The 22,052-nt window shown below is 45.4% G+C and overlaps 1 protein-coding gene and 1 long non-coding RNA gene across 4 annotated transcripts; one reads left to right on the top strand and one right to left on the bottom strand.

Annotated features, from left to right (window-relative positions):
- Window positions 1-177: 177 nt before the first annotated feature.
- ttbk2a (tau tubulin kinase 2a) lies at window positions 178-21,821 on the bottom strand. 3 transcript variants are annotated; one of them, XM_030082036.1, is made up of 16 exons: window positions 21,145-21,821; window positions 16,533-16,684; window positions 15,152-15,299; window positions 13,543-13,616; window positions 12,161-12,301; window positions 11,581-11,685; window positions 11,211-11,276; window positions 10,915-11,007; window positions 10,663-10,788; window positions 10,226-10,383; window positions 9,674-9,881; window positions 8,414-8,628; window positions 7,761-8,316; window positions 6,523-6,864; window positions 4,694-5,661; window positions 178-4,237 (listed from the first exon to the last, which is right to left on the bottom strand). In XM_030082036.1, the coding sequence occupies exons 2-16, from the start codon at window positions 16,599-16,601 to the stop codon at window positions 3,790-3,792; spliced, it is 3,717 nt and encodes a 1,238-aa protein (XP_029937896.1). In that variant the 5' UTR covers window positions 16,602-16,684; window positions 21,145-21,821; the 3' UTR covers window positions 178-3,789. The 3 variants fall into 3 exon arrangements, with proteins under 3 accessions (XP_029937896.1, XP_029937895.1, XP_029937897.1); XM_030082035.1 differs by lacking the exon at window positions 21,145-21,821 and having other exon boundaries at window positions 16,533-16,878; XM_030082037.1 differs by lacking the exons at window positions 6,523-6,864; window positions 21,145-21,821 and having other exon boundaries at window positions 16,533-16,878.
- On the top strand, window positions 16,166-17,940 carry LOC115380812 (uncharacterized). The gene is made up of 2 exons (XR_003930367.1): window positions 16,166-16,362; window positions 17,214-17,940. It is a non-coding gene; the product is annotated as an uncharacterized LOC115380812 (long non-coding RNA).
- Window positions 21,822-22,052: the final 231 nt, after the last annotated feature.

The following is a 22,052-nucleotide window of genomic DNA, read 5'->3' as shown; positions in this document are numbered from 1 at the left end:
CGCAGGCGCGTGTTACCAATGACGTATGAGCGCCGCACATGCATCTCAGAGACCAAATGATAAAACAAAAACAAAAATGACATATCTAACTATATAACGCATAACTGCTGTGGCCTAACACGCACGACCACCACTTAATAACAAACACAAACATACATCAAGAGATATTATATTGTCTGCATGCGGAATGAGTATTTTATTTATAACCAGTTTATAAAAATAAAATACAAAATAATTTTAAACCAACAGAAAAAAAAACACTGTACAAGGCATTGATATGATACAAATGATAGAGTAAACATAAATAATTACAGTTATGTACAATGCAAAAACTTCCACTTGTTACATTCTTTCCTTGAGACTGTACAGTTACATTTCAAAACCAAGACATACGTTACAACACAAAAATAGCAACCATTCAGAAACAAAGCAACAAAATAAAATAAAACAAAACAAAAAAACATCCAACAAAGTCATACTGATGGATGGGCAAATTAGCAACTGTGACAATAAATAATTTCTGTCCAGTATTTATAATTTATAAACAATTAATCCAATGTTATGACATATGACAAGTGTGCCAGTGCACACCAAAGCTTTCATTAGTTTCCACCTTGACTATCAGTTCAAAAAAAGGTTGGTTTGTTCTGTTGGCCTATGGGTATCTGTAGCCACAGCAACCTCACTGGACTATAGATACAGGCAAGCTACTATATACTATATGACACCTTGCTATCAGCAGGCCACTCAGAAAAGTGTCAAAAAATCTCATCTGGAGGGCAACACTAGTACTACAACTACACACCACATTGTGCAATAACAATAAAGAAAACCATGAAGAAATCTGATTATCTTCTCTTTAAAACCAGCAGCACTGTTTAGTGTCTGTGCCTCCCTTTGACTGAAGCTCGTTAGCAAATAAGTTATGGTTTACAATAACGACTTTGCTTAAATAATTACTTTGAACAGGTTACAGGTATATATTAAAAGTCTGCACAACAGCGTTCGGAAGTTGGAAAAGCTTGAAATACCTTGAAATCTGTACGCCTGAAATTGAGAGTTCAAAGAGGAGAATTCAAATATTGATTGCTGGCGACTTATGGAAATCTGCAAGCGCCTGGAAGAAGGCATACAATTATCATACGACCAAATTCTGCACCCGCGACTTCTCACTTTCCACCAGTTTAATCAGTAAATAGTTGACACATTCTCACAGGAAAAAAAAAAAAAAAAACATAAACAGGGAGCTCTCCAATGTAACCGCAGCTTTGCGAGAGCAATACTATCAGTCTAACAGCAGAATCCTGCGTTGATTTCAGTGGTAATTATTGACCACACACACTGACAGGCATGGTGGCACACGCCACTCAAAAACAGAGACAGTTGACAGAAGGCTTGGCTGGCCTAATAGTGGAATGATCTCCAACACAGACAAGGCTCAGTCATCCCTCGCTATGCACAGAGGGGGGGGAGAGGAGACATTAAGGCAGCTGACTGACTGAACACTGTCTGCCTTCAGGATGAGTCATCATAGCTGCTCTGTGAGACTAGCGTAGGTACCTGCAGGATCTGCATGAGTCAAAACAGCACATTTTTACATCTACAAAGCAACGTGCCCATTGAAATCCTAAGCACTCCAACATACTCCAATGTTTATCATATTGCAATTCAAACCACAGTTGCAAAACATATCAAAATACTGGCAATTTGATCTTTTTTTTTGTCCATATGTGCAACCATAACTGACAGTCAGTCTTTCAACCCATGTCGTTTTAAGTGCTTAAAATAAAGCAGTCTATTCCTCTCTTTTTCATGGGATAATTGTTTATGCATTATGTATGCCAGATGGAATTCAGACAGTCGCACCGATCAAAAAATACAGTCCAGAATTTGTAAGCTACACAGTCGTCCAAAGACAAAGTAGGTAGCGCAGAAAACTACTGTTATAGAACAAACGGGAAGAGGACAGCGAGAGAAAATTGAGATTCGGCGGAAAAGAGAGAATATACAGGTTCATAGAAATTAAACTGCTCACCCAACAGGAAAATGAAAATCCCTTTCGGTTTGTAATCTTCACAAGATAAATGGCATGTGATGGTAACTGGTATGCTGCTTTTACTTAAGAGTTTGTTCTGATTTTTTTTTTTTTTTTTTTTTTTGTCTGTATTCTCTGTAGAGCATGCAAAGAGTAGCACTGGAAGCTGGAGTTATTTTACAGTATCTTACAAGCAGAGGAGTGGGAAGAGGAGGTTGTAGAGGAAGGTTTGAGTGAGGAATGTGAAATAAATTAAAGAGTGGTTCTCAAACAATACAATGGTTCTATTGCCATGTGTACAAACATACAGTATGTCATTATTATAAAAGACATTCTCTACCGCAAGAGAAACTGATAAAAAAAAAAAAAATACCCACAGAGGCATGGAACATTTTGGTGTGAGAAATACATATGGCATACGTATCGTCTGACATTAGTTTCTTGAGGTCTGGATTTCACATTTGTTCAACGTTTTATCTGAGAGTCTGACACTGACCTGGCATCACAAGGTCATACAGGACAGCTAAAACTAAACATTTCACTTAAAATATTTCCTTTTGTCTGCACAGATAACAGTTATGCTGACTTCAAGTAAATTGTTCCTCAAATTGTGTTTCATTTACACACATTCTTGCTGCTCCCTTCTTTCCTTAAAAGAATACGGTTAGGATCCAGGTGAGAAGGGCTGTCTTAACCACTGGCACAAATCACTACAGGTCAAGTTTTTTGGCTCCCTTTTTTATAATCACAAAAACACCAAAGCTGCCCAAAGTGCCAAGGCACACGCTGAAACAAACATCTGTGTCTATCATTGCTGATTCAATTGGTTTATAACAAATGTACCTTGTGTTGTTTAGGTTTACAGACACTACTACTAGTGGGAGGACGGAGTTGAGAAACATGTTACATCGATGCACTTCTAAGGACTTCTGACCTGTAATTCAGTCATTCATTCAGTGTGACGTTCAGATTCTCCCTTAGCAACACAGTAGGCACAAGTAGGTGTGTGTCTTCACACACTTTACATGATTGTATAAAGGATCACTTTAGAGTAATCCCCTCCGTTAAACATTGCTAAGCATTAAAATAAATAATATTTTAATAAATACTATTGTACACTTATTCTGGCTGTATGCATTCGCATATAGTATATAAAGTAAAAAGTATACCCTGCCTGCAATCTCCAAATCAAAGCAGAAGAGATAACTGAGTCAACCCCAGGCCAATATTTAATTAAGTAGTGATCAGCTACACTGATATTCCATCAGTATAACAAGTGCATTGATAATGGGGTTGAATGGATTACTATATATCGTGGTGCATCAAAGACTAACAAACAGGGAGCTGATTTATAAGTTCACTGGCTCAACTATTGAGTTACTAGAGTACTTCCTGAATTAGGAAATCACTTTGTGTAGTATTACAGCTGTTCTAGTTTATTCTATAACATGGTAAGCTCTTTAAATTGAATAGCCTGAAATGTCAACATCCCTTGTTTGATTAGGTACCATACAATTAGGCAATTAAATGAGTGAAAAACATAAAAACTGTGCAAATGGAAGGACTGAAGAGAACAGTGTGAGGTGGGGAGACACAGGTGAGGTGCAGACTGACAGGGAAAAAGGGAAACAATTCTTGTCTATTGATACTTGGGCAGGAAGACTCAGGCCTTCATCCTGACTGTGGTCTTCCCCATACTGATTGTAGTCTTCCCATCCTCTGCTGTGGCTGTGGCAGAGCATCCCAGTGGGCAACTATCTGCTCAGCTTGCTGGAGCACTTGCCCTCTCGGCTGCAGCCTTTTCCCCTTGACAGGTGGAAGGGGCCTGTGCGGGCCTGGCGGCTGCAGCAGATCTCCTGATGGTGGGGGTAGGAGCGGCGGGGAGGCGGCGAGCCAGAGAAGCTGGGAGGTGAGCGGCTACGACCCAGGCAGCCGCCTCCCCCGCCGCCACGGTGTTCATAGCGCGAGGGTGAGGAGCTGACGGAGCGTTGCAGGGAGGAGGAGCTGCGCGGGGAGGCGCTGGAGCTGCGGTGGTGGTGGGGCGAGCTTGTCAGACTACAGATGCCCATCCTGGAGCCGCCGTGCTGGGCAGAAGAGCGGTGGTGAAGGGGGGAGCCACGGGAACCATGCATAAGCTGCGCCAGGCAGGTAAGGAGGTCTGAGTCGCTGGTGCTGCCAGCTCGGATGCGGTAACGCCTAAGCCTAGGTGCACAAAGCAAGACAAATTACAAATAAGGCCAAATCATATATTCTTCATCAAAGCGGCTTAATAAAGTGGCTAAATGGCAATATGGGATTTCATGGACACAGTCTTGGCACTGTAAACATGCACTGCAAAAATATGTTGAAACAAAGTAAAATTAGTGACTACTAGAAAGACCCTGATTTCAAGAAAATTCTGGAAACAAGATGATTAGCACTGGAAACACGTGGGTTTATCTCACTCCACAAGCACATTTTCTCACTTGTTTTCAGAAAAACAGGATTTTAAGCTGAATATGAGACTAAATCGCTTATTAATATGGACACTTGCTACTGACTGTTTGTTTATTCACATATGCTGTCTTATGGTCTTTCTGCTTAAAGCAACACAAATGCTTTGGGAACAATAAAGGTCCGCATATCATGTGAAAGCAAGGCAGCTGTTCATCAAGTTACCTGCCCTCCACTGTGGGGCGGCTGGGTGGCTTTCCAGGGGGTGGGCGTGGCAGGAATTGGGCAGCCAGCTGCTCAGGACCAGGGGTGGGATTCACAGGACGAGGGATCCTGCTCTTGCGGGACAAGGGGCTGGAGGAGGAGGAGAGGGAGGGAGCATCGTCTCCTTGGCGGTCAGAGCGAGAGCCCAGGAGGGAATCCTCTTCCTGGGAGCGGTCTGAGGCAGAGGACAGTGGGTCCCTGGGGAGGGAGGCAACCATGGGGCCACGCCTATCGGAGAGGGACGGAGAGGCAGTGGGAGAGGGGACCGGGCCCTGGTGGTTAGCCTTCTTCTGCAAAAGCTTCTCTTTAGCAGAACCTGGAGGAGGGGGCTCCAGCAGACTGGAGGGCTCAAGTACAGGGATACGGCTGTGTCTGCGGTTAGGGTCTTTACGGGGGGCAGCAGGGGAGGAGGAGGCGGGGCCACTGGTCTCCTCCGCAGCCTGGCTCCCTTCCCCCTTCCCCTCCCTTCCTGGCACATGCTGCTGGGGCTGTGAGGAATTGGTAGCGACGCCACAGCCATTCTCAAGGTCTCTCAGCTTGGGGAACGCTCCGTTGCTTAAGTCTCGTTGGCCATTAACGGGGGGAGACAGGTGGCCATTGGCAAACACGGGGCTGCGAGGGGAGTGAGGGGAGCGTGGAGAGGACGGCGAGCGCGGAGAATGGGCGGAGTGCGGTGAAGAAACTCGGCTTGGCACGGGGCTATGGGCTTTAGTGTGGCTGTCACCGTTGACCAGCGTCTCAGCCAGGGGGTCTGTGGGAGTGCCTGGCTGGGTGGGCTCATGATCCTGGGGGGAGTTGACATCTGTGGCGTGTTCCTGGGGCTGCTGAGCCTCAGCATCAGCTTCAGCACGCCTCTCTAACAGGAGGCACTGTGGAGCACTGTCCGATCCTGACTGAGAGGACAGCCCAGAGGGACGCTGAGCCGTCAACTGGAGGGGGAGGGAAAGGAGGAGACACAGGAGCAGAGGAGGGAAGAGAAAGACAAACAGGTGTTACACTAGAAATAAACCACACAACAAAATAGGAGTAATATTCTAATTGTCAACCGCCTGTTGCTGATAGACTACAACATGTCGAGTTGTGCTGTAGTTCTGTAGCAAGAGACGGATACAGATGTGTGAAAAGAGAAGAATTTTATAATATGGGGTATTAAATGGAGATTAGTTTGGCAACAGCATGCAATGCCATAGCTACCATTATCAGACCGACACACACAAGTGCTATGGCAGTGTCAGTCAAGCTGTGAGTACTAAACCGGCAAGTAGGACAGGAAACGTTCACGCAACTTCGCAGGGGGCTTCAACGAAGAGAGGGTGAGAAACAAATAGAGGGAGAGAGAGAGAAAGAGAAAGAGGGAGAAGACAAAGACGATCTGAAACAAAAGAGACCATGCAACCTGTAGTCATGACTCCACATTCCAAACACACATGCCACAATCAGACAAACACACACCCCTAGTCAAGATCACAAGAACACATGTCCACTCCAGAGACAAGGACACATCTGACGCATGCTCTGTCTGGCCTGCACAATGCCCTTCCTGGTTTCTGGTGAGAGGTGCCTGACAACAACACAATTACCAAGCTGACAAAAAAAAACAAAACAAAAGAAGCCAAACAAGAAGCGAACACAAGCAACGTAACAGAACAGAACAGAACAGAACAGAACAGAAAATGACAGCAGCTGACAACTGGCGCATGGCAAGAGAGAGAGAGAGAGAAGAAGAAGAAGAAGCTGAATGGGTGAGGTCGGGGTTCGGTGGTGTCACAGGAGCGTAAGTGGCTCGTCACCTGCTGCAGCTGGGCGCGAGTGATGCGTATGACAGAGGGGAACTTGGTGTTGGCAGCGCCCGCCGGGATGGCAGGCAGTTTCCTGCGGCCGGGCGAGCGGGTGCCGGGGGCGGGGTTTGGCGGTAGTGGTAGGGAGGCGTGGCAGGAGGAGGAGGAGGAGGGGCGCTCCTGCTGTGGCGGCTGATCGGCAGACTGGCTGCGCCTCATACCCGGCGGCTGGCGCTGGTGCAGCGGGTCCGACAGGGTGGTCAGGAGGGTGTGTGGGCTGGGAGAGCGCAGGAGGATGGGGCTGGATGTCCGGACCGCAACCTCCTCAGGCAGGGACGGAGGAGAGGTGGGGAGCTAGGAGAGGGAAGGGAGAGAAGTGGGAGATGGAGAGAGGAGGGGTTGTGAGATAGGTGAGGGGGTGAAAGGGTGGAAGGTGGCGTCATAAGGAAGGACAGGAAGGGTGCAGTGGTGGGTGGCGCAGTGTAGAGTTGTTCAGGACAGGTGTAGTTTGGCCAAAAGAGGACAAAGGGATCAAAAAGACAGTTTTGGGGTGGGAGGGAAGGAGAAGGAGGGGTAGTGGTGGATTAGGGGATGGCAGTGAACATTTCGAACTAAGAAAAAGTAGTTCGGGTGGTAAGGGAGGGTGAGCGTCATTCCTCTTGTACTTAAGTTGCTGTATGCTTTAGGTGAAAGCGGTCTGTGTTGGGACTTCCCTGAGCAGGAATCCAGGCTCAGTGAAAATGTTTGAGTACTGGAGGTTATGGATAGCAAAGGAGCAAACAAATCATTTAATCTAAGGAAACCAAAGCAGATTTCAGAAACAAACCATTTGATTCGTGAAGTAAATAAAAAAATCAACCAAACGCATCGCAAATGAGTGTCTGCAAATCAGACAGAATATGCATGATATCTAATGCAAATCAAAGTGAGTTTTCAAAGCCATAAGCACTCTCTCCTCTTGCCTAAATCTGAGAAAAGCTCTGCAGTTGTGTCAGGAATATCTTTTTTTTTTTTTTTTTTTTTAACAAATACACACAAGCAAAGAAGCGAGCACACATAAAGCGGTAACATTTTGCTTCAAACTACAGCAAGATGCAGCTGGTGGCACTCTAATAGTGGTATGACATTTGCATTGAAGTTCTACAGCTAGAACTCTGACTCTGTGCAGCTTTTTAACTTTGTAAAATGCTGAGTACAGTCAGTATCATGTATGTCATGTCATGAGGTGATGTTCAAATGAAGGGGCTTACCTGAGTGAGAACTCCCTCTGCCAGAGCTTCAGCTGGGCTGGTTGGAGTGATGGGGGGAAGGTTCCCCGCAGGGCTCACACTGAGCTCCAGCCTGTCCACTTTGGCAGTTCCAATAGATGAAGCCAGGGCTTCTTGTTTAGCTTTGCCAGAGCTAGGGCTGGGGCTGCCCTTCTCCCACCCAGGAGACTGTTCCCCTGGCTGGAGCACCTCCGGCTCCTCCTCATCCTCCTCTGAAGGGCTGGTGGTAGCCTTGGCCCCGGGGGAGCCACTGGGCCGCTCCACCATTACCCACTCCCTCGAGTCAACATCGTGCCTGCCAGAGCTCAGGTTAAGGGCCACAAAGCCCCCGCTGCTGGCTGCCCCCTCACCCTGCTCCGGAGAGCCAGGGGACGCTGGCTTAGGAGAGCCACCGCGAGACAGGAACTCCTCATCATAATGCCAGACCCTTTCCGGACGCTCCCCAGCAGGGACGACTTGGCTCTGAGCTACTGGGACCACTGCAACCCCGTCAGCCTCCTTCTCCTGCTGCTGCTGGCCAAACTGCTGCTTTGATGAGCTGGAAAGACAGATTAAATCAGTCAGGTCTCTGTTATATCACAAGGAAAATGGAAGATTGTTGAAGACAGAACGAAGCAGTTGATAAGATCACTGACCAGGCCTCCAGGAAGCGCTCTGGACTGGGCTTGGACTCCAGGCCGAGCCTCCTCTCCAGCTCAAAGCTATGGATGTTGCGGAGTTTTCTCAGCAGGGGACTATCACGGTCTGAGGCCATCACCTCAGAGTGCACTTTGACTGGGGAGCCCAGGCTTGGCCCAGCGTAGGGGCTCTGGTGGCCCTGGTTGTTGCTATGCTCTTCCTCTGTGGCCGCCTGTGGGAACATGTCAATTAGTTTGTGCAAGAGACTTGTTGGACAAACAAGTCAGATTTTTTTTTTTTTTTTTTTTTTTTAGAGATTTTTTTTATTTTTTGGCAATTCTGCTTTAATCAATAGTGATAATAGAGAGAGAAAGGAAAGGCAGGGGGAGAGTGGGGATGACATGCAGCAAAGGGGTTGGCTCAGATTTGGACCTGGGCCTTGTTATGTGGTACAAACTCTGCCAGGTGAGCCAGCACCGGGGCGCCCCATGAACTGGTGAATTTCAGCTGAGGTGTTGAGTTCTTCAGGGTGACAAAACCCTACTAAAATGATACTAATAACTCGAAAGGGAAACTTTACAACAGGTGTCACACAAGTAAAATGCAGTTAGGGCTGCAAGTAATCATTATGTTCATTTTAGGTCAACCTGGTGAATTTATCAGCACTTAGCCTGTAAAATGTCAAAAGTAATGACAGAGGCCAATCTCAAGTTTCCAAAGCCCAAAGTAACACTTAAAATTATTTAGTCAAATCATTTAATGACATGAAACAGAGGAAAGCAGCACTTCGCCACCCTTTGCCAGCTGAAGTTTCACTGAGAAAACACTCATATCTAAAACCTAATGGTCTCTTTTTCTCATGGCACTACTGCCAAGACAATGTGAACACTGAGAGGAAAATTCTGGCCAGACAACATATTTTACTCCTCTATACCTGTGTGTAATTTTCACCACCGATTACAGCACTTGTGGATTTTTTTTTTTTTTTTACAAATCATGTCTGCTCTTTATTGAGCTGTTCTGCATTAAGAAAGGAAGCAAAGGAAGCTATTTTTGTGAAAATGTAACTCAAAGTGTCAGTCTTCACACATTAGCTGTGAATTTTCACACAACGCCCACGCCACTCCTCTGAAATTAAGAAATAACGAGGGATTATCACCACAAATGGGCTGTGATACTGTACAGAGCCTGTACTGTACTGACGTTTCTCTAGCAAGCATCCCAGCCATGCACTATGTGTGTGTGTGTGTGTGTGTGTGTGTTCATGTTTAGCTCACTTTCCACACTGCAGTCCTGATGCGGTTACGGTTGCGGTCCAGCTCCTCCCAGACGTCAGCCTCCTGGTGGCGCAGGGGGAGGACGGGGGAGCCTGGGAGGCGGTCGGGAACGGGGTTGTTCTCCCCGTCGCTGAGCTGCTCATCCTGCAGGACTTCGTCTGTGTTCTCCCTCAGCAGGTCGCCGGGAATCAGAGAGGCATTCGCCATGCTGGAGGGCAAAGAGCACAATCAACATTAATTTGATTGAAAAAAAAACTGTAAAAGGCAGTACCAATAAATAGTCACTGGCAAATGGATCCACCGGCATTCAGAACCCACTAGAACAATTTGAACCAAGGCTGGGGTCAAGTTACTTAATTCATAATATAAAAGGAATGTGCTATTCAATAAACAACATCCATTCTAGGTTTAGAAACTGACTATAAAAACCTCTTTTTCAAAAGCAGTCCAATATTTAAAAAAAAAAAAAAACTACTTCCTGAACTGACTGCCATTCAAAGTGTATTGATCTCAGCCTTGGTTTAAAGAGCTGGTAAAACGCTGTAAACATACGCCATGTGTGCTGGAGTGAGGCGGGTGTGGTGCTGGGGTGTCGTGGCGCTGGCGTTGATGGTCAGGGTGCCATCTGTGCCGGTCCTCTCCCAGTCATAAGGGTCATTCTCTACTACGTTGTAGGTTTTCATGCTGTTGTCAAACACTGACATCAGCAGCTGCGACAAAACGAGATAAATAATGATCATGTATGCAATTTCAGATGACAGAATACACAGAGAAACAGGTTACAACACAAGCAGGTGCCAGAAATATATTCCCCCCGCAAAAGCGCACGTCTCATAGGCGTTTGAGCTCTTCCTCTCTCCGTTACTAGCACACATTTTGTGTTCGAGCAGCAGAAAACGTATCCTATTTAATCATTCCACCAGCGCTTCCTTGCAGAATCAGACAAACTAGGCCTCCTTGATACAGCCTCACACAGATTTCTGTATCACCTGGTAGTCAGGCTTGGTGAAGTAGTCAAGGCTGGAGATGTGGTCCAGAAACACACTGAACTCTGCCGGCAGGTGTTTGAGCATCAGCCGATGGTCGTACGTCTCCTTCAGTTTCCCCACATGCTCCTGAGAAATGAACACACACACACACACACACACAAAATATACACACTTGTTACCTCTCATCACCCACACCACCTAGTCATGGCTGTTTTGTTTCCAGGAGGGACGGAAATCATTGGCTGTCCTTACTTTGTCCTTGATCTTTCTCCATGGCAACTGGCCGACCAGGAACTCCACCAGCATGTAGAAGAGGGACCAGAGGTCGTCGTGACGACCCATCTCCTGCAGAATTGCGTCAGGGTTGAGTTGTTAACATTACAATCGAGCCATCTCTCAGATCAATTACGTCTGATTGTCAGAATGGAGGTTATAAACAAATAACAACGCTGACGTGAGAAAAGTTGTGGGGACCAACTCGTGAATGCTCCCATGTGGGACAGCATCACAGATTACACAAGAGCTGTGGGCGCGGGACAGACACTGACCTTATTCTTGTGCGCGTTGACAGATGCGTAACGGACTGTTCCCCTGAACCCTGCCACTGGCCGGGGCTGGCAAACACAAACACAGACGCAAGAATCAAATGCTACTGCTGATACAGTCTAACGGGCTTATGGCCAGGCCCAAGCTGAATCTGCAGTTTCCGGAAACGTTTTATTTTGTGTGTTTAACATAAGTCATCCGAGGATATTGCAAAATAAAAGAAAAACAAACAGATAATTCACAGACCGACAGCCAAATGTGTCACAGAAATGAAAAAGATCCTCTAAAATCCTCCGTCCATTAGACATTTTTTAACAATACTTGCTCACGTTATGCTGACTATATAACTATACAACAGAAGAGGACACTCACAGGCCGGACCTCCTGGCAAGAGTTGGTGAACTGGCGAGCTAAACCAAAGTCCAGCATGTAGCAGGTTCTGCATGTGCTGGGGAAACGACCCATGGCAAAGTTGGACTGAAGCAGAGACCAAGAAAGAAGGTGAAAACAAAGCAACGGTTGAGAAAACATAAAATGCATTTGACACTAATAAATCCAATCAAATGTTATGAGTATTTACATTAATTTATCCTCAAGGGGATAACTTAATTATATGATGGAAAATAATTTAATACGGCAGTGCAGAAGACAGAAGACATTTACATTCCATTATATCTCAGGCATTTAGCCAACAGTCACATTGAGCCAACTTACAGTTAAGTGCACAGTCAAAAAAAAAAAAGCTAAATTCCTGAATCAGCAACAAACAGCAGCCAATAATAAAGAGTGAAAGGCTCAAAGCAACACTGACCGCGGAAGAGAAATAAAAAATATTCCTGTGTGCCCGGAATATTTATGAGTAACAGAGAAGTGCGAAGTCAGGGAATGGGGAATGGGAAATGCATTTATTTAGTCTCAATTCTCCGTCACACCCAGTTTTGTGGAGACTCACTGGTTTGATGTCGCGGTGCAGGAAGCCGACAGAGTGGATGCTCTCTATGGCCTCCAGGATCTGGCGCCCCAGACGCAGGGTGGTGCTGATGCTGAAGGTTCCCCGGGTCATACTCCTCCTCAGGTCGGCCAGGTTACGGCCCTGGAGGGAGCCCGGGTACAAGATAAGTGCGCACGGGAGCCACAGTCTTGCCTAATTGCATTATTTTTAAGAGCCAATTGGGCTTTCACAATAAAACAAGGCCTTTACTAAGTGAAAATGTACAGCCTGCTGAAGGCCAGCATTTGTCATGTCGCTGGTGTTATTCCCAATGTGCATGTTAGTCCAATAGTCAGCCTATTTATTATTGTCTTACTTGCATGTCAAAACAGTGAAAAAAATGAAATGACAGATCATATGTCCTGCATGGCTGTACTAAAATAGAATTAGAATAAAAAATAATATTATTCTTGTGGAGGGAGGTTGGCTATATAACCCACACTGACCACAATTTAAAATCTCTTATTTCATTGATCAGATTCAGAAAATTTGTGATGATGACTGGGGTATTAAGACCTGAGGGAGTGGATGCAAAAACAGAACCTAAACTGATGCTTTCTGTGGTGCAAAGTAGGCAATATATTTGAATAATCTGCAGCACCTGCATCTCTACACTACCACCACTTTTTATACTGTTTTTTTTTTTTTCCCCTGTCTGATGGTCTATTCTACCATTGCTCCATATATTTGGAGACCAGCTAACTATAGCATATAGTCTTCATTTACATCTGGAGGGCTAAATAAAGCAGGTACATTAATCACATCTTACAGGGAATTTGGGGGATTTTGTTAACTGGCTTCTCCTGATTCAAGTTTTTTTTTTTTGTTTTTTTTTGTGGCTTACTGCTCAACAAGAATAATAATTTAAAACACAGCTGATGATACAGGAAACAAACAAAACTGGGGAAATCTGCTAAGAGTATGCATTAGAGAGGGTGATCAATATAAGCCAAATCCTCAAGCTATATATTTTCCAAAGCACACTGTCTCCTTCCAAAAAGATAAAAAGCCTTTATTAACACATGGTTAGGAATATTAAAAACATAGACCCAGCATGTTGCGGCCACCTGGCCTCCATTAGGGAACCAATGGTGGATGATCTTATTGTAAATAGATAAATGGCCGCTGCAGTTCCAGAAAGCTCTCAAAAAAACAAAAAAACAAAAAAACAAAAACCTAGTGGGATCTTCTGTGGATGCTCCAAAACTAAATTACAGCAAATGCATAAAGATGGTTTGACATGCCACTTCCTACTTCTTGTGTGGAATATGACGCTGAAAATAATACATGTAGTGTGTCTGACATTTCTCGTGTTCATGCTGTTTTTCTCCCTTTACACTCACCTGGAGCTCCATCACCACATAGTTAAAGCGATCATTGCGGCCACATCCCACAAAGCGACACACGTGGTCCTTCCCTGAGAGAGGGAAGAAGCAGAACAAGGGGCTCATGAGAACAGGTGGCTCCTTCACAGACACTGAGCAACATCACTGGCATCATTTTATCATGAGATGCCACATGCTGTATGAATCATGATGACGTGTGTGTGTGTGTGTGTGTGTCCATGTTTCCCCTGCCCTCTCCGGTCACCACAGCTCAGTGCCCGCCCCTCCCTGGAGAGCAGCTTCTCTGTATGACTACCATGCTGATTTATGGATCACAACATCATGCGCACACGTGTGGATGAATGTCTGTGTGTGTGTGTGTGTGTAAGTAGCTGTCTGTGTGTGTCTTGTGGGGACACTGCTGCACTGGCAGGCTGACTGCGGCCACACCCCGGAGCCCTTCAGCACACAGCCAAATAGTGCACAGAAACTAGCCTGCACATTTCCATACAGCAGCACACATGCAAGTAATTACGCTAACAAAACCACTGTGTGGAAGCCCATTGTTTTACCTCATTTCTTTGACGTGTCTTGACTGCATACCTATGTAAATTCATCACCACCAAGAATAATTCTCGCCTCAGGGGTACCATAAGTCAAAATGACCCAATAAAACAATGGAAAACAAATAACAAAACACCCTATTATTAGCAGGATGTGGCCTATTTGCCTCTTTACGAGGCTACGGGTGGATGTTTATTCTTTGAGAGTGGGCGGGTAAGCTGCGTTTGGGGGCTGGGGCTCGGTTCATCTCAGGTTACATCCTCGTTCCCTCAGGAAGCAACAGAACCGTAATGCCTCAGGCCGCAGCCATTAGACAGCAAACATGATCCCAGCCCATTGATTTTCCTCTCAGAGCGAAGAAAGAAAAAGGCAGAGTGGTAAAAAGCCAGGAAGGAGGAGGGGAGGGGAAAGGACAACGTTAAAAAAAAAAAGAGAGAGAGAGAGAGAAGGCAAACAAAATGCCCCCCCGAAGGATCTCTCCTAATTGCTTTGTTGATCCTCTGCCTCTAGTGTGAGAAACTGGGAGTGTCCGGGCATACACGCATATCGCCTACGTCTCCTGTTTCAGTGTCTTGTCACTTTTGTCTGCGTTATGTCAGAGGTCCATCTCAAAAACGCGATCCTTAGACATTACAAGATGAGATGTGAAATACAAAATATCAGCTCTTCCAGGGGGATGATTTTGAACTGCAGAGACTGAATAACCTGAACCGAGCCAAACTGTGATTTGAGATGAGTCAGATGATCTATGTCTGGTCTCAGAGGCAGGGATTACTCTAGCCTGCTAAGGATGCACACAAGCTATCCTTTTTGTTCACCACAAGCAAGTCATTGCTAGGTTTAGCTTGCTCCTCTGTGTGTTTCTGTGGTCTTGTCCTTCCTGGAGCAATCAAAAAACTTTCATCTTCTTGAGGCATTTGTTTTTTGTTTTTTTTTTTCCTGCCGAGAATGCAGACAACACACAGGATGTGCACTTTTGGGACAATCAGTAGCTCACATCATCAAGCCAGTGAGAATCAATCTCAGAAGTGTAACTGAATCCACCGAATCCATTTCGACTCACCCTGGAGCTTCTTGAGCACGGCGACCTCCATCTTCAGCACCTGTTTGGGCTGCTGGGCCGACTCCACCTTCAGCGCCACGCTGGCCCGGGTCAGCTGGTCCAGCGCCTCGTAGATCTCCCCGAACCCACCACCCCCGATCTTCTTCACCTACAGGAAGAGGAAAATGGACAATAGCATGAAAACCTGATGACCCAAACTTGCCTGGACTATTCAAAGAATTTTCAATGACCATCGACATCTTGTTTTGTGAAATTCTCGGATTCAAAATTGGCCTTTTTAGGGGGAAAAAATCAGTGTCCTGTTTGGATAATTTTGTCAAATAAAGATCAGGGCAAATCACCGGGGCAAAGCTCCATCACAGTTTTCTTAAAGATCATGTGAGGTGGATGCCAGAATGAAGCTACGGAGCAAAGATCAATTTGGCTGCTACATTTTAATGAATAAAAAAAAAAAAATCTAGGTTTACCATTCATTTTCAATTTTATTTCATTATTTCATTTTTTTTTTCTGAAATCCACAAATTCTCAAGGATTTTCAAGGCCAATGGAACTATATTTACATATGCATAGGAAGTGTGTATATATGTTGCTGGTGGTGGCAGCCATGTGCTGTCACCATGGCAATGAGGACATCAAGGGGCAAATTCAGTGCACTGTCCCTTTATCCCTTAATGTGATGTCCCATTATCAGTGAGCCATGTACTGTAAAACTGCATTGTTGTTGTGTCTCTGCACTTCTGACAACTAGGAAAAGTCTTATAGTCGCCAATACAGTTCATTCTTGAGTTTAGCAAGCTCTCTGTTTTGCTCTCTCATGTCGAATTGCCCTAATATACTTTTATTCTCACCTCTGAGTACTAGTAGTGCTTTCGTTTCCCATAAGCTCCCATGTGTCCTTCACTGTCCTCAGCATACACAATCTTGTGTCGCACTAAGAGCTAAACTCTGGGATTAGCTGCAGCATTGTTATGTAACTCGCCTTCTTAGTAGACAGGAAGTGGCGCCAGGCTGCCAGTTAGGAATAACAACCTCACATGGCACCGGGGCTGGCACAGCAGTGGGAGACATGGGCCCTGGGGGAACACTGCCGCTGCCTATAGCACACTGCACTGCCACAAATAGCTCTGCAGGCTATTTTAGGATCTTCCTTGCAATGCTGCAGCAGCACTACCTGGACAGAGAGACACGACCCCAAACTGTCCAAGCCACAGGTGAGACGGGAGAAGGACTCACAGGCAGGGAAAGCCATTGTTGGAGGAACAAAGCGAACGTTGTAGTGCGTTGTTATTGGTGGGTCGGGGACGGGGACGAGGACGGGGCAGGCGGCGATGGGGCTGGACGAACACACCGCCCATTGTCACCAAAAGAACACGTCACTTACCACTTTCCATCGTTCCTTGACCACAGCGAGCACACTTAGGATGTCAGCTTGCTCCGCTCCGCCGCTCATCCCGCTGGTGGACCAGGACCGCTGTTCTCAGAGCAACCAAAAGCCTCAGATTGGCCTGGGCATCTGGGCCCTGCAGAAGAACCCTACAGGGGCCCAAGAGAGACACAGACACCGATTGGCTTGACACTGGCTAATTTGCTCTGGATTGTGAAGAAAATGTAAAAAAAAAAAAAAAAAAAGAGGGAGTATCTCCAGTTGTTAGGGAAAGTTAAGCCCCCAGTTTAAGGGCTGGGGGGTTTCTGATACATGGATTTAGCTGCAGCTGCCACACCTGCTACCAAAACAGCTGCTCTGGCTATCCTGACTCACTCTCACTCTCATAATTTGAGTCTAAAATTACAGTGGTATCACTACAGCCTTTGCTTTTTGTGTCAGAAGTGAAGTCCATGTGGCTCCTTGGCTATATTTTAAAGGGCCAATGCTAAGAATGAGGCGCTCTTAAGTCTCATCTTTGCCGTCCCCGCGTCTTCAGAAAACACACAACGTGCTGCACCAGCAATTCTCAACCAAATCAGAGTCACCAGCCCAAATCTTAACTTATAATGAAGTGATGACCCAATATGTAGGAGATATGGACAAAATTAATATCATCCATTTTCTGTTCCTAATCAGGATAACGGGGGGGCTGGAGCGTATCCCAGCATGCACAGGGCGGAGGGCAGGGAAAACGCTCCGAAAAGGCCGCCGGTCCACAAGTCTAAAATTAATATCATGACAATGATAAATTATGTTCATATCGAAATATAACAATATCTGCTAATGTATGCAAAATCAGATATTTAATTGACGTTCATCACACTGAACTGCATGGTAGTAAAAAAATTATAGTAGACAATTGTCAGACAATATTCCCTAATGTGTTTCAGATTTAATTTTGTGAGATAATAATAGGTATTTCATTATTTCACTTTTTTCATTATTTTAGGTATTTTTATCCTTAATTTGGACAAAAGAATGATGTGCAATGATAACCCTATAATTGGTATTTCTGCACAACATGGCTGCAATAAGACAAATAATAACATTCAATTACTGCCCAGTGTAAGATCACTCAATAAAGCAAACATCTTGCAAACATCTATTAAAGAAATCTCTTATACATGGCTCATATGAACCATCTGAATTATTCAGCTGAGTGAGCCACATTTGTATTCACCATCTTCCTTCATTAAAACAGCTTTATTGTGTAATTTGATATTGTTTCCTTGTATTATTTTTGTTAATTTACATAATTATCTAACCCTGTTTATATTTCTGTGTATTAGGAGGAGGTCAGGGCACCTCTTGGCTCCTCCTGAACATTGTTTGTTGTCTATTTTAAATTAAAGTATTGCGTCTGTGTTTTCTTTGCTGTATTGCATGCAATTAAACTAACAATAATAATAAATAAGTGAATCTTAGTCCACTGTCCTAGCAGCACAGCTTGTGATCCACCTCAGGGTCCCAACCCACCTCTTGAAAAACCCACATCCCACAACCCAATGCTACCAAACACAAATGAATGATAAAACATTTCAACAATTCATTTCCAATCTGTTTTTGTCTGCGCTGCATAAAGCTTTCCTCACACAAATAGTAGGCTATTTCTACAACTCGATTCAAACGGAGTTTCCTCTGGAAAAGCTGTGTCTGTGGTCCTTTATTATGCAACAGTCCTGTCATAGATAATCATCTCTCAGGAGAGCACAAGCTGGCAACTTCCTCTTGCCTGGTTTCAAACACACGAAGCAGGCCCGGCAAACCTGACTTTCGATTCATCATTCTGCACGCAGCGCGGCGGCATCTACTGTTATGCAACAAGCCTTCAAAAAGCTATTTGGTTACAGGGCATGATCCTGACATCAAGGAGGCAATCAATCCCATCATGCACCAGGATGAGGTTGCGAGCAACAAGAGGGCAGGCATGGTTAGACTAGATAACAGAGACATGAAACCCGGCACAAGGTTAACGCTCCGGAGCGAGGTGGCCTTGGTGCAGCAGCATCATTCCAACACAGAGATGACAGGAAAGTTTCAAATGAGACCATGACAGCAGCAGCCATTAAGCTTTGTTCACCAGAAAAGTAATAAGGGACACACAGACACACAAAAAAAACAAGGAAATAGTGATTTCCCTTTAGAAATGAATAGAAGCTGCATGTCCAAAAATAAAAGAAAACAGTATAATTTCATTTCTGCATTTACACTAATAAAAAAAAAAAAAACATATTTGGCTGAACTCAAGTGGGAAATATGAAATGGAAGGAAATGTGAAGAATCTTGCCTTCAACCTTGCTTTGTGCCAGCAGCTCTGAAAACAGCTAGACACACCAAAGCTAAATTCACAGCCAGAATCCGGCATGTTTACAGCAGCAAAAGTCTCTCTTTTGCCTGCAGCTCTCCTCAATGTCAGCTGCAAAAAACCAAGTCATATTTTTCACATGTGCAGATAGCATCTGCGGGACCGCACGCCTTTGTAGACAAAGCTAAAGCGAGTGAGAGCCGTGGGATGTCTTGTAAAGAGATGAGTGGAATTTCTGATGATATGCTAATTGGGAATGACATAAAAACATGCAAGCACACTGTGAACGACAAAAAAAGAAACATGCCTTGCAAAATGATTCAAACCCTGGAGATCTGCAACTCGCTGTAAACACTGTGATTAAATAACCTCTGCATCGAGTCCCATGCCAGAACCTCAAGGTCACCCAGCACTCTTGTGTTTTCCCTCAAGAGTTTCATGTGAGAATCTTGTGGGGGGAAATAACCATTTATTTTTTTTCAGACCGTTACGCTGCCATGCGTGAGATGCCCCTTCCAGGCAGAGTTAGACTGAGTAGAGTGAGGTGCATGAAATTCATTAAGGGGATGGTTAGAGGGGAAGCTGCTGTTTATCACACATTTATCCAATAGCTATGTACAGTAATTATATAGTTAAGGTGGGATATGTGTGTGCTTTTGAATGAGGAATAGAGGGAGGGAGAGATGGAAGGAGGGCACTTAGTCAATCAAGTTAGACCTGTACTACAACTGTAAGGTGACACTTTGGGTCAAAACTCTGGTTAGGACAACACTGATTCTTTACCTCCCCCACCCTTTAAAATTGCCTAAGTGGGACAAAATGCAGCAAAATACGACAGGCTACAACCTGCAAGTAATCAGGCTACAGCCACTTCATTGACACACACTTAACTGTACGTCCTATGCAAACACATGCAAAACACACCCCATCGGTTCACACCTCACAGAGAAGCACGGTGCAAATCATAAAAAAAAAAAAAAAAAAAAATGCAAGCAAGAATTAAACCAATCTATGACAGCCAGCTCCTGTTTCATCGTGAATCATGCTTCCTGACCCCAACATCTCCATGGTGACGATGGTGCAGTGCCATTTTCATCTGCTGACTGCAGCTTGTCATCTCCTCTGCCCTTTTGCTAATGCTGGAAACTGCAAGTTTACAGCTCCGGGAAGCATCATGAAACCCCCCGTCCCAGATGATTCCTCTGGCTCCTGCGCTCGAACAAATTTGTACATCCATTTCATCACCATACATATGTGTATATATTGAGGGAAACAGTATTGACTATTTCTGTTGAGAGATGAGTGTGTTTAACTTGTGTGCATGTGCATGAGGACTGCACAGCAACATGCACGTGCTGGCCTGCTCACACACAAACACACACACGGCTCAGCTGAACACAAGTGGGCTAACAAACATCATTAAAGACGAACCTCTGCCCCGTTTCCACTCTAATCTGATCCATTACTTGCTGCCGTGTGTCCCGGTCCGGTTGTAGCCACACAGGGAAGATTTGCTGGACCCCTGCTAGAGATAAAATTAGTGTCTGCTCTGTGTGTACAGGACAAGCCCTGGAGAGGAGCCAGCCCGGGAAGGCCCTACTCTCATCTCTCTCTCTCTCTTTCTCTCCTTCCAACTCCCAGCATGGATGCAAGTGCTAGAGTCAGGAGAAACGTGCAGAAGATAAACTGATGAGGCAGTAAATAAAAAATCTAGACTCATGCCAGTGATTGTGTGCTTTCATAAGGGAGAGATGCTGCAGTCAGTGATGCTGTCACCTCAGGAGCAGTTTTTTTTTGTTTTTTTTTTAAATTCATACTCAAAATAAAATTCAACAGTGCCTCTTTCTAGGTGCAATATGGGGTTCAAGAAACAATAACAAACACCTGTGATGCGTCGCTTTGAATTGAACCTGACAGGTAGCGAGGCTGCAGTGCTGTTTCCAATACATTCAATATGCCAGCTGTCTTGTTAGTCTGCAAAAATCAAAGTATTCTCCTGTGGGACTGGTGGTGGTGGTGGTGGGAGAGCTGTTGCATGGGGAAGTGGTTGCCACAGCGGATTTACCCAGGCGCGTCCACGCACACTGGCCGTCCACAGGCCACGCTAGCTCCCCCCGAGCCTCGGCATGGAGGAGGTTAAGCTCTGGCAACATGCAGAATAACAAACTCCGTGCATGCAGCGGCTCCGTTCGCCGTCCGAGCGGAGGGAGGTAAATATTAAGCCGAGGGGGTCGATGCATCGCACGGCCGCTGCGCCCTTACCTCGGGTCCTTGCTCCCAATCCTTGATCCGAAGAGGAGCCGGGTGTGGTTACAAAAAATCCTCTACGTTTGGAGGCGGTGGCGATAACGTCGAGCGTAATCCCATAGCGAACGGACAGTCCATTGGAAGAGACCGAGGCTGTGGCGCCGGTGATTACAACAAACAAACAAACAAACAAAACAAAACAAAACAACAACAGAGGAGTGGTGAATGTGTTTGTGTATGTGTGTGTGTGTGTGTGAGAGAGAGAGAGAGATCGTCCCTTTTCTCCTTCTCCCTGTCACCTCAGCATCTCTCCCGGCCGCTGCAGATCCGTGACGTGACGCGACTCTCTCCGACGATCAGCCTTCCTGCGCGCGCGCTCACGACGCGATCCCCCCTCGCAACAGCTCGGGCGCGCGCGGCAGGGTCTTTAAAGCTCGCTCGCGGATCACAGCACACGGACGCGCCCTGTATATCGTACACACAATCGTCTCGTCACGTTTTAAGCATCGATTGATTGGTTGATTGATTGATTGATTTTTTTTTAAGACGTGACATTTCGTTGCACGGTGCCTCACGTAGACGTCGTGCCGTGACAGCACGAGACGCCGCACGGACTCAAACCGCAATCGCAGTCATCTGTCTCGCGGCTGAGGATGGGGCCAACCAGCTTGTTTGGAACGCGACCATAGTAGAAAAAAACCCCGACACATCCCGCAAGGACTTCTGGGAGTCGGCACCATGCCAAAGATTGTCTATCTGAAAGATGACGCACACAATAAAAAATAATGATGATAATAATAACATTACACTAAAAGGTTAGATTTTATTCTGTGGAAGAGCAGCAATAATATGAGCTATTGCTAACTGGGAACCAAAGTGTGCCATATCTCTGTAGTCTGTAAATTTGCACATTTTTATTATTT

Source organism: Myripristis murdjan, chromosome 22 (genome assembly GCF_902150065.1).
Source record: "Myripristis murdjan chromosome 22, fMyrMur1.1, whole genome shotgun sequence".
NCBI classification, from domain to species: domain Eukaryota; kingdom Metazoa; phylum Chordata; class Actinopteri; order Holocentriformes; family Holocentridae; genus Myripristis; species Myripristis murdjan.
This window is presented reverse-complemented; position numbering and strand designations above follow the sequence as displayed.